The sequence below is a fragment of the Taeniopygia guttata genome, chromosome 1 (assembly GCF_048771995.1).
Source record: "Taeniopygia guttata chromosome 1, bTaeGut7.mat, whole genome shotgun sequence".
Taxonomy (NCBI): domain Eukaryota; kingdom Metazoa; phylum Chordata; class Aves; order Passeriformes; family Estrildidae; genus Taeniopygia; species Taeniopygia guttata.
In genome coordinates, this window is record NC_133024.1 from 66,177,435 (window position 1) to 66,195,857 (window position 18,423).

General features: G+C 39.8%; 3 protein-coding genes across 10 annotated transcripts in view; 1 reads left to right on the plus strand and 2 right to left on the minus strand.

The window, feature by feature from the left end:
• Positions 1-1,669, minus strand: part of BRCA2 (BRCA2 DNA repair associated) — a 36,947-nt gene extending 35,278 nt beyond the window's left edge. Inside the window, exon 1 of one of the 2 annotated variants that reach the window (XM_072930139.1) lies at positions 1,537-1,669. The gene's annotated coding sequence lies outside the window, so the exon portion shown is untranslated. Of the gene's footprint in view, positions 1-1,178; positions 1,315-1,536 lie in introns of those variants that run through there. The other variant, XM_072930145.1, reaches the window with a different exon arrangement.
• On the plus strand, positions 632-3,168 carry ZAR1L (zygote arrest 1 like). The gene is made up of 4 exons (XM_030274515.4): positions 632-1,730; positions 2,127-2,219; positions 2,367-2,441; positions 2,836-3,168. Exons 1-4 carry the CDS (start codon positions 1,143-1,145, stop codon positions 2,977-2,979), a joined length of 900 nt encoding a protein of 299 aa, XP_030130375.3. The 5' UTR covers positions 632-1,142; the 3' UTR covers positions 2,980-3,168.
• Positions 3,169-3,822: 654 nt separating this feature from the next.
• Positions 3,823-18,423, minus strand: part of FRY (FRY microtubule binding protein) — a 180,545-nt gene continuing 165,944 nt past the window's right edge. For 5 of the 7 annotated variants that reach the window (XM_072930174.1, XM_072930153.1, XM_072930171.1 and 2 more), the window contains 6 exons: positions 17,581-17,679; positions 17,052-17,135; positions 11,102-11,119; positions 7,526-7,636; positions 5,835-6,028; positions 3,823-5,278 (listed from right to left, as the gene is read on the minus strand). In XM_072930174.1, the coding sequence (XP_072786275.1) occupies positions 5,020-5,278; positions 5,835-6,028; positions 7,526-7,636; positions 11,102-11,119; positions 17,052-17,135; positions 17,581-17,679 (765 nt within the window). In that variant the 3' untranslated portion in view covers positions 3,823-5,019. The remainder of the gene's footprint in view (positions 5,279-5,834; positions 6,029-7,525; positions 7,637-11,101; positions 11,120-17,051; positions 17,136-17,580; positions 17,680-18,423) is intronic. The other 2 variants (XM_072930158.1, XM_030274481.4) reach the window with 1 other exon arrangement.

Here is an 18,423-nt window from a genome sequence, read left to right on the forward strand (position 1 = left end):
AACCCTGCAGTGTTCAAATGATGACATGTAGTTTGCAATATGATTTCCATCCCCATTTCCAAAGCACCTAAAAAACTTAAGTCTTTTTGCAGCCACACTGCAATCATTAAGTTTTAACTTGTCTATATCAATACCCTATTTTTGCTTTGATACTGACAGTGCTTTGAAAACCCAAATGCAATGTTGGAGCCTTGAGACATGTTTCTTTTAATTATGATGAATGTGTTTCCTGAATCTTAACCTCTTCATGCCCTGTAAAAATGCTGTTTCTTACTGATTTATCTCACACACTTGAGAGTGTCAGATGCACTGTGAACGTTTAAGAACATAATCCCTATCAGGTTTTCTCTAGCCTCTCTCTTGCTGGCCCATTGAATTTTATAAAGTAATGCATTTATAAAGATGGTGAGGAGTCATACAAAGAAAGGATTTCACATCACTGCAGTTCCAGGGATTTAAGGGTTCTCCAGTCTCTAAAGGCTTCCATACAGAGTTTGGATGATTTAATTACATTATTTTAACTATATTACCATAAAATTGAACTAAAGTGATATAATTATGGAAGAAGGACTATTAGTCTATTATGTGTGTGCTTTTATTACTTGCTTGTATTAACACTTATTTAATATATAGATATTAAGCCACTACTTATTTCATATACAGTTTGTATACAGGAGTGTATTCCATCTTTTCCTAAAACAGTTGATAGAAAAAGTTCCAAGTAGATAATCCCCAAATAATGGTACAATGGGGATGCACTGACCTTTTAATACCAGTAAAGACTTCTTTTCAGAGATGTAATTGCCTGAATTCTTTGCTAAGCTCTCCGAGGGACACACAATTTATCGGGACTCTGTTAACAGTTTCCCAAACCCCCTTTTCCTTCTTTTAAGACCATGAGCACAAGGAACTGTGAGCAAGCAAGCTTCTCGCTATGCAGGCCGCGGTTTTCCCATCTGTGCCTGGATGACATCTCTCCATCATTAGAGCCCGGCACAGCCGGCCGGCCTTCCCTGGCCATCAGCCCCCCCTCACCCCCAGCTGCCCCCACTTTCGCCATCAATTAGCAACCATTAGCTCCCCAGGTAGGATAAAAGCAGGGCAGGGAGGCAGGTAGGGCTAGCCCTTCAGCAGCGATAATCATGGACAGCTTCGTCTGCTCTCCCATCGGCACGTACCAGAACTTCAGGAGCAGCCCCGCGTTCGGCCGCGGCTGGGACGCGGCGGCCAAGCAGTCCAGCTGGAAGCCGAGCAAGAGTGGCGGCATCAGCCCCTTCCTCGGGGGGCCCTTCACGCCGCTGCCCTCCGACTACCTGGACAGCTACCGGCGGGCGCAGCTCCAGGCGCTGCTGTCGCAGGTGAGCCCCGCGCTGGCGCCGCGGCCGCGCCGGGCCAGCACGAAGGAGGCGGCGGTGCAGGTGAGCCCGCGGGCCGACGTGGCCGTGCAGTGCTCGCTGGGGCCGCGCACGCTGCCGCCCGCCCGGGCCTTCAGCCCCGCCGCCCTGCGCGCCCCGGGACGCCTCGCCCTCTACTCACCCGTGCCCGACCGCCTCCTCTTCGCGCCGCCCGACGCCGCGCCGCTCCCGGAGAAGGCAGCACCGACCGAGGAGACCCCAGCGGCGGACGGCGGCCAAGAGCGCCCGGCGGGGGCCGCGCTGCCGCCGCGCCAGGAGCCGGTGGGGACGCGGCGGGAGGAAACCGCGGCTCCCAGGCAGAGAGCTGCCTTCCAGGTGCGCCGGGTTGGGGCAGCGGTGAGCCCGCAACAGGGAAGGCAGAAATCACCTCATGGGCAGCACGGTAGTCCCCGTCCTGCCCCGGGCAGGCTCTGTCTCCCCTAGAGCAGAAGAGCCTCTAGCCTGTGAAAACCCACGCGTATGGATCAAAGCGTGGCACAGTGGTTTGGGTTGGAAGGGACCTTAAAGTTGCAACCTCCCTTCCATGGGTGTGGATGCCACACGCTAGACTCTGTTTCTCAGAGGCCCGTTCAATACAGCTTCAAATATTTCCATATGGCTTCCTGGGCAACCTTTTTCAGTGCCTCACCATCCTCGGGGAGTAGCAGTGAGGGAGCTGGGCTAGGTGCTCTGGGGGTGCTGGACGATGCTCAGTGAACTCTGTCTCTGCAGTTCTTGGAGCAGAAGTATGGCTATTTCCACTGCAAAGACTGCAAGACCAGATGGGAGAGTGCTTACGTGTGGTGCATTTCTGGAAGCAACAAGGTAGTTAACAACTAATTTCTTTTCTCCTTAGACTTGTAAGAATGCCCTAAAATATCTGAAAAATCAGATGTTCCGGCACAAATTTAGGTACTTGTATAGAACATGTCAAGTAAGTCTCTATACTAACAGAGCTTGCCATTTCTTCAGGTGTATTTCAAGCAGCTCTGTCGCAAATGCCAAAAGGGCTTCAATCCCTATAGAGTGGAAACAATCCAGTGCCAGGTAAGTTAATTGTACTCCATTAAGACTGTCAGATGTTGTCATATACACTAATTCTATTGTGGAGTTTGATATTGACTTTACCTGGAAGAAAACTTGATTTCATGAAAATACTAGGAACGGTTATTTGGGAGAAGTGTCTTGGAGTAGGCCTCCCTCCTCCCATAGATGGCTTACGTAAACAGTTTTCATATAGTATTATGGCTTGCTACATGTATGGTAGGGTTTTGTGCTTCTAGGTGAGAATGCTCTTGTACCCTAAATCCAGGGTTTTTACCACAAGAGCTCTTAAGTATATCAGCCCCAATGTGTTGCTGTGATTAAGGAAAATCAAATGTTAGTCTAACATGAAGTGCATCCTCTTTGATCTACTACTAACATGTCTTTGTTTCTTAAGGTCTGTTCCAAGACCCGTTGCTCTTGCCCTCAGAGGAAGAGACATATTGATCTCAAGAGGCCTCATCGTCAAGAACTCTGTGGCCGCTGCAGAGGCAAAAGGCTGTCCTGTGATAGCACTTACAGCTTCAAATACATTGTCTGATCCGTGTGCCCTATTCTGTCTTGTGCTTTGCACTTTGTCTATTGCAATGTTTTGATTTAAGGCTTTTGACCTGGCATTGGATAATGGATGAAGACTTTGGTATTATTGTAAAGTATAATAACTTAAAGTATGTAATATCACTGTATATATGCTGTAAATAAAGTTCAATAAAAGTTTGCACTAGTTTGATACCCCTTAGTTTCAATCTTCTTGGCTGAAAGAGGAAAGTATATCTGTACAGAAGTAACCCATTTGATTTCCTAAAGATAGTAGACTTTATTTTGAAGTCTTCAGGGAATGCTAAGATTCAAGCTACAATAGCAAGTTTTTTTTCCTTCAGTCACTCAAACTAAACTGGGGTGGAAGATGCAAATATTCTGGAGCATAACGTCTGATGTAAATGCAAATCTGTCTCCCCCTGCCTCTGCCAAATGTATATCTAAAAAGCACAGCTGCTTGGTAATCAAAGACTATCAGCCAGGACAAGACTATGGCTGTAAAATAGGAGGGATAAAGGGTATAAGCTACCCGTGTTTGAAAGGAGGAAGGGGAAAAAACTTTTGAATGGCAGCATCTGTGACAGTGTAAAAAATACTCTTTAGGGTAGAAGTTCAGAGGCTTTTATAGTCAGTGTAAGACCAATGAAGCTATTTTTGCTGTTGTAGTCTTCCATGCTGATTTGTGAGGATTTTTTTGTCAGGCTGTAGCTGCATGTCTCTCTCTTTTTCAATGAATGGTTTCAGCATAAACCAGGAGATAAGTATCTTTTGGGGGGCTGCTTTCCATTTTACCATATGCAACAGTATTGATTCAGACAAGAACACAATTTCCACAACAAGCATATACTGTGTTGTGACTATATATATATGACTTTTATACTTTAGTTAAATGGATGAACTGATCCAAATTTCAAAGTTACTTCACAAAAACAGTTAAGTGTATTTACAGCATGAATAAGTTACATAGTTGTCAGAATAAAAGTCTCAGATGTGCAACAGATTTACATGCATACATTTAACACTAGACAGCAGTTAAATGTAAGAAAAACCATAAAGTTATGACTTTATATATACATTACAAATAAAATAAGACCTCTCTTTAAAGAAACTTAACATGAGAACTTGCATTTCACGTTAATATTTTTACTTTTTATACTCAAAATTTGTATTAAATAAAAATATGCATGCTTAACAGTTCAAAAGATTTGACTCTGTGATGGGACTTTCTCCTACAAAATGGCAAGTTAAATTAGATCAACCATTCTTTAACAGTATAAATATATTCATAAAAGCAAACCTCTAGTAAAAAGCAGCCAAGGTCCTTAATAAAAAAAAAAAGAAAATCTACCAAGATCTTTCATGATCCTTGGGGAGGGCCTAAGAACAGACCTCTGCAATATGATCCAGTACCTTCAGAGACAGTAGCCTAGTAGCATTAGGAAATGTACTTCATAGCAGCTCATTGTTTTAAGATACAGTAATCATATTCAAATTACAGTGTACATTAAATTATAGTTTGTTTCATAAACACAGGCTCTCAGCTTTTGACCAACAAGTTTGTGAGATTCCGTGGCCAGCTTCATTCTGCCCATCTTTCACTCAACTAAACAAGAAAAAAAAAAAAAAGGGAAAAATGTACAAGGTTTGTTTTTTTAACAAAAAATACTATTTTGTGAAGGAAACATTGCACTTTTGCCAACCAAAAATTAATTTGCTATAAAGGAAGTATTGTTCAGTGTAGTAGGCTTTGGTATGCAATGGAAGTCACTTCTTCAGTAGTGAGTTGCAGTTGCTCAGTGAAATGCTAACTGGTTTTTGTGCAACACAGAACAAAGGATGTTGTCCCAGGTGCTCTATGCTACCTCTGTCCTTACAGTATTGCTACGTGTTTGAAGTTCAGCCCATCGCTTTTTAGAGGAAATCCTAACTGTAACAAGAGTGAGTACAGTTTGACCAAACCTTTGTAAGGCTGAGAAGACATCGAGCCACCTCACTCCCACAGGGCAGCACTCCCAGCTTGAAAGGGGGCCCGCAGGTCCTGTCAGAGACTTGTGCCAGAAACGCTGGAGTCTGGAAGAAAAGTATTGATGACCCGGTAGCTCTGAGCTCTGCGAATCATGTCGCGGATCTCTATGTTCAGTTCCATTAATTTGGTGCAGATTTCAGTCAGGCTCTGGTTGGAGCCCACCAGTGCATAGGTGCCCGTCTGACCCAGGGTTTGGTGGCGGAAGTAAATATTCAGTAGTGTCTGGACTTCATCATCAGAGCTACTTCCAAAGATATCATTGGGCCACAAAATCCTGCAATGAAACAGGAAAAGAGCAGGCATTTCATTATGGGTTTATTAGCAGAGAACAGGAGCTATGTGACAGAGATCCCTAAAAGAAGAATGAACTTGCACATGCTTATAAGCCTAAAGCAACTCGCTGTTTTACACCACTCATTTGTTACTCATATTCTGGTATTGGGCACTGAATACACATAAAAGTGCAATTTCCATTATCTAAAAAGCATGCTTAAGAAAACTCATTCAAATAGGTGTAAGTGAAACTGGGCTGAATGTTAGCTCATGCCAATGACATGCACCTGTAAGGAATTAACTCAATAAAAAGATTCTTAAGAGCCTCACAGGACTTTTGATCTACAGAAGGCAATTAAACATCTTAACTGTTGCATGCATATGTTTGATAGTTACTTGTGGCACACCTCTCCAAGAATCAGTGTCAATATCCCCATGTTCCTTGTTGAAACAATTAATTCTGCTGATCCTGTTCATTATGTTTTGTTAGGAAGATAGTAAATCCATACTTTTCTAATAACATGAAAGTCTAATATGAACCATGTAGCAAAACTTACCTGCATTCTCTTATTTGTCTGATGGCTTTAACAAGTTCATTGTTTTTCAAACACTCCAGCATGGACTGAATAGCTGCTTCAGTAGAGTTGAATGTGGGCTCAGATTCTGTTGTCAGAGGCTCAGCTGCGATTGCAGCAGTAGCATCCTTCAGATTTTTCTTCAGCTCACTCAGTTCTCTTGACATATTTAACAGCTGTTCCAAGGAGAAAAATGAGAGATGGGTATTTTCATTCTCCATAAGCCCTACATGGAGTAGGTACTTCCTTACTACTACATTGGATGTACACATTATGGAAAAGACAAGGACATTTCTTGATCTCTGTACAATATAGAGAAAAAGCAAACTACAGGTTTGTTTTTTTTTAACCTTTGTGCATCATTTAACATTATGCTGTAGTTTTGGCTTGCTAAAATGCAGGAGCATATCTAAACAAGCTTTTATTTTTCACCCTTGATACTTTTTTCACATCATAGTGGAAGAGCTGGAGAAAACATGTACTTCTCCTAGCAAGATGTTCATATTCATTTACAAAACACATGCAGCATCTGACATGATTAACAGATGGACAAGAAACATATAACGCTTTCTCAGGCTGAAAAATTAATATGGCACAAGATTAATAAATAATTACTAAGTTAATAATTTCCAAGGATTTACTTTATCATGCTCCTACATGCTAAAAATAACCACTGTGACATGAACTAACAATGGAATTTCCTCCAAGTAATAGCTTAGGGCTCCAGCAAAATATGCAGATGTCATGGTGAAATAGCTATTCTTTGTGCAATTGTTTGTACAATAACACAGCCCCACATGGGCTATTTAATGGTGAAATAGCTATTCTTTGTACACTTGTACAATAATATAGCCCCAGTTCCATGGGCTGTATTATTCATAACAATTTAACAAAGTCATAACTATGAAATACATTTACAGAAATCATTTATAAGGAATACAAACTATTTTTAAAACTTGGACTGCCCTAGTAGTAGTAGATGCCTATTGTCCTGTCTTGTCTTAAAAGTGAACAGCCCAGTCACAATGTGAGCCAGCCCTCACAACATACAATTTATTGTATCCTTAAGCTACAATAAATATTCAAACTATTTTTACTCCAACAACACATTTGATAAAACAATTTCTATTTATAGGCCATATCTAAACTACTAGAATATGTCATAAAATACATGTAATAGCTTCAAATTTTATTTTACAAAGCAGAGTGCAGCAACTTCTTCTCCTCAATAGTTTAAAATATATACAGTTTTCTCCTTACCAGGAGAAAAATACACATGGAATGACAAGTTAAATGATAATCATTCAGCTTAAAGTGATCACCTCAAAGAAGTCTCAAATTATTATATATTTTAAGTAACTGCTGAAAATGACTAACAGTACTGTTCTTGTGAAGTTTTTTGTAAGTAAGATTCATGGCTTTATCTAAAAACAAAATGCTGTTTGGGTCAAAGGTGGGAGTGTGCCTGTCAAAATATTTACAGAAAAAGGTTTGTAAATATGACAGAATTAAAAATACAGGACATTAAGGTATTTAGTTGATTATGTATGCCTGCAGATTTATAGTCAGGGTGAAATAGTGGGATCCTTGTTGTTAAATCCAGAGAAAGCAAAAATAAGAACATAAAAATAAAGTGGAATTTTCAGTACAGGACTCTGTAGTTTGTTACATACCTCTGGCATGGAACTCACTTCGTGCACTTGTCCAATAAGTTTACAGTAGGACTGAAAAAGCAACAGCAGCTGGAAGTGCAGTTTGTATAATCTCTGACAGAGCTCCAATTGCTAAGGAAAGATTTGTAGGAGAAGAAACAATTAATAAATATTAGTGAGTTTAGATAACTTTTGATAAAAAACAAAACACATTGAGATAGTTTGTTCTCAAAAACATTGTTTTACTGAAGTATGATCATACACTATTTCAGAAAAGAGTATGATGTCAGCATCAGCCTCTGTTTTGGTTAGCTTCACTGTCTCCAGTTTGCAGCTGGAAAGCAGAGACAGAATATAAGGGAAAGTGACTTCCCTGCACAGAATATGAAACTCCCAAATTTCAGATAAGGTATGGAAATCTAAGAGAGAAGCCATGAAATAGTAGTCCAAGATCAAGGTCAAAGCTCCTGCCTGCTCCTCTGAGGAGAGAGAAACAAAAGTGATAAATTCATTTAGGAGTGAGAAGGAGGAAATGCCAGCCCTGGAACTTAAAACACTGCTTATGGATTTTCCACCATATTAAAGAAACCATACAACAGATGGATAGAGTTTAATTTGTAAGAGGGTATTTGGCTTCTAAGAAGTATTTTCCCAGATTAAGTAGATACTGCTCTATGAATATTCACTTGTTTCTCCCAATGCAAAGTGCAGCATGACATAAAAGATGTCAGACACATTTAAATAATAAGTGATAGGCACAGTTGCCAGAGAGGTCAAATTAATATGCTTATGATTCCTGGTATTCTTGTGTCTAACAGGAGGGCAATCTTGTAGTTCCACAGTTGGATCATGCTGAAGAAGGAAGGAACATTTAATCTTCATCTTATTATATAGAAAGTGAAAATCCTGCAAGTGTGAGTCCTGACCTTGTACTGACCCTTTGGCAGGAAAGCCTTACAGACTTCCAACCGTATTTGATTTGCCTACTGTAACAGACACCGTGACCAAGGGTGGGCTCAGTGATACTTCCATCTGTTTGGAGGAACTAAAGCAGAGTTTCATGCCAAAATCGGCAGAAAAGAAGAAGCTATTCATGTTTGCTTCTTTAAAGCATTTCACACAGGCTTAGTTACCAGCACGTGCTGCAGCTCTTTGCTGAATTGGGGACTGTGTAAATGTCAGCACAAACACTAAGAAAAAGTAGTTTAAGTACATTATAAGTGTTAATTTGACTGAAGTGTTTTATTTACATATGGTTCAACATTTAAGTGCCACATTTTTTATTAATAGGCCAAAATTAGAACCACAGTTCAGTGTTCCAGTTCTCCAAAGTTCTGTACCAGCCTCACAAGGCTTAGGGACTAAGGTCAAAAGCAAATTTCATCTTTGTTCATCAGGGTGAAGTAGACACCAACTACCCATCTATCAACAGGCAGCCAAGGGCACTGCCAAAATGAGGGAGAGCTAGTCTCCTTCTAAAGGGGGTTTGTGGAGGAAAGTGGGAGCAGGAGGATAGTGCCAAGCCAGCATGTGTCAGCCTAGCAGGGTTTGTCCTGCTGAAGGCCAGGCAGAATGGGCTGCTCACACCTCAGCACCAGCACACCAGCAGAGCTCAGCAGTGTAAATTTTGATGGTCTGAGCTCTGTGCCATTCCAGATCTGGTATCTGTGTCGTTATGTTTAATGTCTATTACTGGTGGACAGCATTGGAATGCTCCTGTTCCAAATGGAAAGGAGGGATTTCAGCAAGGAGGAGGCCTTCAGCAGATGACACAGAAGAATTGGATACCATCCAGGGAGACACGGACAAACTTGAGAAGTGGGCCCATGAGAACCTAATGAGGTTCAACAAGTACAAGGGGCTGCTCCTGTGCTGGGGCAATCCCAGACATGAGCCGAGACTGGGAGAGGAACTAATTGAGAGCAGCCCTGTGGAGTTCTCCTGGATGAAGAGCTGATCATGAGCTAGCAGTGTGTGCTCACAACCCAGAAAGCAAACCACATCCTGGGCAGCATCAGGAGCACCTCTCCTGTGAAGACAGGCTGAGAAGGTTTAGCCTGGAGAAGGGAAGGCTCCAGAAAGGGCTTATAATAACCTTCCAGTACTTAGAGGGGCACATTAAAAACATGGAGAGCAACTTTTTACAAAGGCAGATTGTGGTAGGACAAGGGGCAGTAGCTTTAAACAAAAAGACAAGAGATTTGGATTAGATGTTAGGAAGAATTTCTTTATGCAGAGGGTAGTGAGGCACTGGAACAGGTTGTCTAGAGAAGTTGTGGATGCCCTACCCTTGTAAGTGTTCAAGACTAGGCTGTTTCAGCAACCTGGTCTAGTGGAAGGTGTCCCTGCCTATGGCAGGGGGATTGGAACTATATGATCTTTAAGGTGCTTTCCAACTCAAACCATTCTATGATCCCAGACTGGATATGACAGCAAAGACCCACAAATGCAGAAAGAAGGCCTAGCAGATCTGTGGTAAGCAGCAGATGTGCTAGGGCAAAACTGACTTGTGGACAGGGACAAAGCCTATCAGAACAAAGAGGCAGGGCATGAGGAACACTGCCAGTGAAATAAACATGCCCAGGGCCATTCTCGGTAATGAAGGGCACAGAGCACTGCCAAATTTGTGATGGTGTGGCCAACCATTCTCTTCCCAAAGTAAAGACAGATTGTTTAGATACAGCCTCCTGGAGATAGCTCTGGCTTCTCTCTTCTCTCAAACCATGCTTGGGCATGTCAGGGGCTGGCTGGTGGCCCAGCCAGGGAAGGTGCTGACTGCTCACCCAAGCGAGTGCCAGCCCAGGGACACTCGCTTCCTCCCTGGTCCTGTTCAGCTCCCAAGTAGAGACACAGCCTGAGGCTCCCCAGCAGGGATCAAATTCACTCTATTCAAATTTTGGAGACCTGGCTACATAGCAGTTACATACAGATATAGTTGGAGCTGTCAGGGAATTAATAATTAACTGAAAGCAAGCATAACATCATTTTAAAAAACCCATCTCATTATCGTTTTTAACACTGGATTTTTTTCAGTCCTTGGAGAACAACAATTCAGTTTCACCCTTCTGGCTGCTAAACTGAATGAAAACAAACAGAGGTCAAACGAATGGTTCTAGTTTGACTAATTTAATATTTAATTACTGTATCAAGAAACTAAATTTTTGTTCTTCCTGAGTAAGTATTAGAAACCAATAGTGGTGAAATTGTTCATCAACATATACGCAAAACCCATTTGAAATGTAACTGCCAACTATAAATTGTAGTTTTTCACTAGGAAAAATGGAAAATTATTGATTTTAAAATAACAAAAAATGCTTCCTGCCCCAGCATATTACATCCATTCAAAAGTTTGATTTGTAAAAATGTATGTAAATGCCCATTTGAAACAGTATATGAAAGTGTCAAAATTTTGGCACAATATTTTTTGATTTCACAAAACACATGTTAGTAAATTATTTTAGTCACTGCATTTAGAACCACGTATTGTATGGGAAAATTATAACAAAAAAGAAAACATGCTTAAAAGTAAAACAGTAGAATTGGGGTGTATTAGTCCATCCACAGATGGACAAAAAATACGAAAGAACTTCAACTTACTGCAAGAGATTCCATTTGCTACACAGCAAGCATGGCACAGGAGAAAAGGAAAGGAAAGAAAGTATAGTGTCAGTGTGATGCATGCAATAGGAAGCACAGCCCATCTGTAACAGCATAACTTATCAGCAGTATTAGCAATGCTTGCCTCAACCTGATAATTGGTTGGAATATCACATTCAACATGCACAGCATTCTTAATAAAATCAAGCTTTAATTCTAATGGTAAATTCCAGTCAAAATATCCTCAGCTAGATCTTCAGAATTATTAGTTTAGATTTATCCCACCCAGCAGCTAAAGAACTTACAGTGAAACAGTGTTAGAAAACTACTAAAATAATAATTTTAGTTAATTTCTTTTCTTATTAAAAAGAGCTCATATTGCAAAGTACTAAAAAATATTAGGAATGATTTTCAAGTGATGAACAAAACTGAACTTTGCTATTTCTAAACATTCTTGTTTAAAAAAACTTCTATTTTTTGGACAAATAGATCTAATGAAATTGGCAGGATAAGTTTTATGGCTGCTGGGCTTATTACTTGGCACATTATAATGGAAATGTTTTGCATATAACTTTCAAGTTATGACTATCAGAAAAAAAAATGTGTGGAAAATGCCAGTTTTGTTTAACTTCATGGCAATGCCACAAGTTGAGCCTTGTATCCCTTCCTCTCACCAGTAATGATTCACTGGTTTATAATTCTGAGGCTATTAAAATGTCAGTGCAAGTCCTGTTCCAACAATGATAAAAAATTTAATTGACTTACATTAGCATTTCAAAGATTAGGGGACTAAGTGCTCTCTTTGAAATGGAAGTGTTCCTTTTTGCTAAGAGCTAACATTTGCACTCTGTGTTCACTTAATGTAGCTTTTCTTATTTTATAAATATTACAATCTCATTACATTTTACATGAAGAGAGTCATCATGTAAATGCTGTAAGTAAAAAACACAACCTTATCTGCCCTGTTGCAGCCTGATGTCAGTGCATAGGCACACAGAGTCAATAAGCATATGGAATTCTTATTAAAATTATTTACCTTACCATCAATACAAAGGCAGAAACACAGGAATGTGAAATAATATTAACTTTGCCTGACAGAGCATTTCAGTCTGTTTTCTTTACATTTGCCTTGCTATTAAAATATATATATATAAAAAGTGTCGCCCCAAACCCTGCACTACTTTTCTATAAAACAAACTAAGCATTAAGCTCTTGTGATGCTTATTTTTTTTTTCCCTTTAATATTGCTTGAATAGTTTCTTCTTCTATTTAGCACTCTTAAAAAAACCCTTTTATATCTTGGCTTCCATGCAGTTCACATAAATGAAGCTCTATAAAGCTAAATTCAAGATAAGAGGAGGACAAGAACAGACAGATCACTGTGTTCCACTAAACTCACAGGTGTGCTGGCTTGTGTTTTTAAAATCTTATTGTCTCTATTAAGCTACTCTGAAGTTTAGCATGCCACCAAGCTTCACTTAGACTTCCAAAAATACTGGAATCCATATATAATTTCGAATTTGCCATGGAATTTACTTTAAAGAAGAGGGGAAGAAGGACACGGAAGCAGCAAATAAGTGAATTCCATGGTCTTTTTTGCCAGAAAACACTGTCTCCTCTGTACTGCTTCCAAAACCAGGGCAAGCCAAAAAAAAAAGGAGTGAGGAAGGGATTTCACATTACATGAAAAACCCTTCTTCACTGGAATAAAATACTGGATACAAAATTTCCCTGAGCTACTGATGCTCAGCTGCATATTGCTCTCCAAAATCATGATTGTAACTTCCTCTCTCTTTCAGCATAAAATGAAGGATTTCTTGGAAGTTGAAAAGAGATTAATTACTGGTTTAAGTGATATTTCTTTTATTCCACAACAGCAAGGGCTCAGGTGGAATGATTATAGCCTTGACACTTCTCAGTTTCTGGTTTAATTCTTAGAGTAAAGGAAGTGTTTTAGATTAGTTGATAGACACTACACAATGAGTGGTTTTGGCAGCTGAAAATACCAAATGTTTAGAGTACTTGGCTCATTTGCACAATTCTTTAAGCAACCAGTAAATGCAGCATCTAAGGAGGACACACTCCCTAGCAGCAACACATTGATTTAGTTTTTTATTCCTAGAATTACTGTTTTGTGCTGTTAGCAGATCAGGAAGGCACTAATTTTTAGATCTCAGATTTTGTTGCTGTTTTAAGGAATCGTTTTTACATATTGAAAAGAGATGACAGTTACTTAATTACTTCAGTCTTCAGTCACATACTGGCACAGGAGAGCCCCAGCATAACAAAATAACCACTGCATGCAAGGGTTTATTAAATGCAAGTGCATTTTATTAAGGTATTTTATTTGTCTTAACATGTCAGCAGACAGAACTTTTTCTATTATCTAGGAAGTTTAGTATATACACAAACTTGAATATATACCAGAGATAGAACAGCATTGCTGTACATTCTTGAATATTCACTAGACTTGAAGGATAGTAGAAAGTATTCTGCATGGGGAAATCTACACACAGCTGTGTTCTCCCTTTAGAAATGCTGCCTATGTGGGCCAATTTTGCCTCATTGTCAAACCATGGATCTGTCAAACAACAGTCAGATAACTGACTATTAAGTATTTCTTGCTTGACAGTGGTCTCACTGTGCCTTGAGCTTTACTGAGCTTTATCTCAGCTCAGCTCCAGATGACTGTGGTCCCAATGGGTACACCTCCAGCCTTACTGGTGGCCTAGAGTGATTGTACCTTTAGCCACAGGGAAACTCACAGCAGCAGGTATATTCTGATTTTTGGGACAAATTTTTATGCATCTTGTTTTAAATATCCATTAACAGAGTTTGCCAAGCCTACATTCATTAGCTTGTGGTGAGGAAGGTTTGAGAAAGGCACATACTGACTTTGGACTTTTAGAGTAAACTGAATGTCTCATTGGAAAATAATTACTTATTTGAATTAGCAGTGTTAATTGACAAGAAAAAGAGGGTCTTCCAAATACAATTTTTCCAGAAGAGTAAACAGAGAAACCAAACAACCCAGTCTTTGACTAGTTTAAAAAAAAAAACCTCCTTTCTTAATAAGGCTGAAGAATGTACTGATAACTGTACTCATCTAAGACTAACACCTGGACAGACAACACAAAGGCATGTGCAATTAGCTTTTGTCTGTAAACTGACTCCTATGTCATTGAGACTGTTGCACAAAGTAGCATCAAAGCTTACAAATCAGACACATCCAAATCATGTAATCTGTTGCAATGATAAGGCAGGGGAAAGACATTCTGGGACATGAAACTTTTACGCAATTTCAGAAAAGTTGCTAGCTCTAGCAGCTGACCTACACAACTTCTGTTTCAAGCTTCTTTAATGTCAGAATAAGCCAATTTTTGCCTTTGCCCATTTTCAGTAACAATAGTCAACAAATCAGGTGCAATTATTTCGAAATAAGATCTGATTAGAGAAATTGTGCCAAATTAGTCACCAGCATCAGGAGGCATTTGTGATGCAACCTCTTGTGACAATGCTGAATTTGGTCTCACATCTGTCTCATCTGTAAAGGGGTCTGTATTCCCCTCAAGCTTGTTACCAGGTGAGGAGTTCTAAGAATCTAAGATCTCTGCCTTCTGTAGAACAAGCTGTTGCTTTTCTTTCCTTACCATTAATTCTGAACCTTTTCCAGGAGTATCCTGGTTTTGTGCTTGGCCAAACGGTTTTGGGTTTTTTGTGGGTTTTTTTTGTTGTTGTTGTTTTTTTTTGTTTGTTTGGACAGACGTTTTCAGCAGAATTTCAGGCACTAGCCTAAACCTTAATGAGTTTGAGAGTTTGGGCAGGTTCCCTTGTGACTGTTACTGCAAGGCAGATTTTTTTCCCCCCTACAATTATTAGATTCTTTAGCCTTTCATGTTGAGGGAGAAGTGGAAAGGAAAGATAAGAAAACAAATACTTTCTAGTCTAGGAGTAATTTTTCCTTGCCTCTTCCTCATTGCATTTCCTCAGCTTCCCTGTCTTCTTCCTCCCATTACACTTTCATTGAATAAACAGATTGTTCCTTTGGGACAAGCTACTTCAATTGAGGTGAATGAGCAGGGGAAGAAAAGAAATATGCCTATTCATCCTGTCAACTTCTAAGGAATAATGCATTTTGACCTGAATGAATAATGATGGAGAGAAACTTGTGAAGGAATGAGAAACTCTTCAGCCTGTCTGAAAAGGAATATAAATACTGACCCTGGCTTCACAAAACACACGTTTAATTCTGAAACAGAGAACACCTAGTTATAAAACTACTTTCAGATGTGTTTAGGCCAGCTATATGAGTTCAGTTCACACGTTATTCCTTCTCCTTAGTGTTATTTATTTGCTTTTTCAAAAAAGAAACAATGCAATTGATCAGCAAGGCAAGGTGTGTCAATTCTCCATCCCATTCTATGCATTTCCAAAAGAGAGATGAAGAGGATGAATTAAGCTGTCCACAGCAAGGTATGTAACACTAGAGTCTGAAGTCATTGTCCAGAGCGTTTGTACATCAGAGGGAACGGAATGCCCATGCTCATCCCATTAGTGCCTGCCTCTCTACCTCCCTGTTGCAGGAGAGGCAGTGTTATGTGTTCCAGGTCTCTTCTTTTAGACTTCAGCATAGCTCATTTGTAACTTCCTTGCACAACATCATAATCACAGAGGAGACAGTGTTTTATTTAAATGCACTGGAAAGGGCCTAACTTTCCAGTTAGGTGGGGGACTGACTAACTTGCCAGTGCTAGGTGGGGGAAGATTGAACAATTTTCCCACCGCCTATGATTGCAGCCAGAGGATTTATTAGAAAATGAGATTTGCTAATAAAGTCAAGGAAGCCAAAATGCAGGGGTGGCAAGGATTTGGGATTCTTGGAAAATGGCATATAAAAACAAAAATCAAGGGAGTTTAAAGACAAGAAGACAAATACATTGAGATGGGAAAGAGAGGTTAAGACAAAGACAGAAAAAAATAACATGACTTGGAGGAGAAGACAGACAAACTGAAACCAGCTTAAGATTAAAACAAGGTATTTGAAAAAATAGTTACAACAGGCAAGTCTGTATTCTGAATATCTAACAATTAGCTTTTATAAGTGAAAATACATGGGAAGAGGAAACGTCACATTTTTCTACATGCTGTTTGCTTGCTTCCCAATTTTGGCTAATTCTGTCCAGTCCCCTCTTTTTCTCATTCCTCCATTGTCTTTCTTCCCAAAGGAAACAGCCCAACAAAGCATCATTCCTTAACTCATTATACATCACCAAGATATCATCTGTTTCTTATACTTAGTATATCAAATGACATAGTATATCAAATAACAGTATTAACTGCTGATAGTATTGATATCTGAAAATACTATTCCTTAAATGGAATCAAGAAACATAAACAACAAATAAATATACATGTACAGGTGTGAATGACTTTTTTGTTAAAAATTGATAAAAATATATTTTGCCTTAGCTCTAAATACTTATTTACGGCATAAATAATTTTGTGGGCCATTTTACAGTCATTGTTTTGTAACTACTGATCTAACTGTATTTCAACCAGGCAATTTTTGCTGTTGGGCAGAGGGAGACTGAACAGCTGAAGATAAAATGGGAGTAACATGGAAGGAGAGTACAGCAGGAATTATTTTCAGAGACACTGTGGAAAACTGCTGCTGCATCATCTTTCTAAAAGGGAGAGCACAGGGTTAGGGTCAGCTCTGCTTCTTTGTCTAGAGTGGGACAGCAGAAGTACCTCCTGTGAATACTTCCCATTTCCTGTGGCCAGGACTGAGGCAACAACAATAGCTTCAAGCCTGAAGTGTGAAAACTGGATCATGCCCAAGCCCAGCAGAGAATCAAGGAGGAAGTAGAGCAGGCTCTTGTGTGTTCAAGAACAAGGTACAACACACATGTCACTTTATGGGAGAGAAATAATACTGGCCATTCATTACCTTCTCTTCGGAGTCCCCTGGCTGGCAAGTAATAACTCCGTCTCGTGAGCCCCCAGCAAAGGTTGCTTTGCAGTTTGCAAGCCACTGTTTTCAGAAAGAAATTAAAGAAAGTATTAATAAGATCTGTGGTTTGATTCCAAGAAAGATAAGCAGTATTTTAGTTTAACAGAAGATCATGCAAATAAAAATTTGCAATTGCATTTTTTATTACCATAGATGATGACAATTTGCTTTGACTGTAATTTAAAAAGTGAAGTCTTGATTTCTATTAGTATTTAAATGGCATGAACTAAGAAAATTATTAATGAATAAATAGGAGAGACACTAGGGATATTAAAGATGCTGTTGTTTTTAATATTAAGGGATAAAATAGCTACTTTCAAGTTCTGATTCATATGTCCAGGAAGAAACATTCAATGAATCCAGTATCTGAAACATGTTTTTCTAGTTTTAACAGATGTGACCGGATGTGCAGTTTCTTGACATAGCCTAAATAGACACACAAGACCAAGAGCATAATTCAGCATACCGAGAGTGTTGCTTCTTTCCTGTTGTTGTATGTGTCCAGGTACTCCTGCAGTTCTAGAACACTGAACTTCAGCTTTTCAAGAAGGCCACAAGAGAGCAGCTGGAGAAATGAAATCAAAGTATCTGTAAATGTCACTATAAAAGAATGGAAATACTGGCAGACAGTACAGGAAAAATACGGCAAAAGAATACCTAGATTTATACTTACTAATACTGAAAATTATTTACTTTTATGCAAAAATCTACATAACTAGGATACTATACTGAAAAGTCAAACAGCAAAAGTTGCACCTATGGTAGCATGAAATTGAAACTGTTCAGTGTTTAATGACTTAGCAGAGGACTCCTCTAAAATGGAAAAGTACATAAAGCTTATCCAGTTTTTCTCAACAGATCTCTGATGATGTAAGGCACAGCACTTCCACGGTCACAGCAGTGGGCTCAAGATTACACTTGGCCAGTTTCTACCTCTAGTCTTCACTGTGGGATGTCACACTGTCCTGGTGCAACACTTCCAGGGACAGTGACTCTACTGCTTCTCTGGGCATCCTGTTCCAATACTTGACACTCTTTCAGTGAAGAAACTTTTCCTAATATCTAACCTGAACTTCCTCTGGCACAACCTGATGTTCCCTCTTGTCCTGTCACTGATTGCCAGGGAGAAAACGTTGCCCAGTACCCTGGCTACACCCTCCTTTCAGGCAGTTGTAGTGAGCAGTAAGGTCTTCCTTGAGCCTCCTTTTCTCCAGGCTAAACTCCCTCAGCCCACTCAGCCAATCCTCACAGGACTTGCACTTCAGACCCTTCCCTGGATCCATTTCCCTTCTCTGGACACACTCCAGCC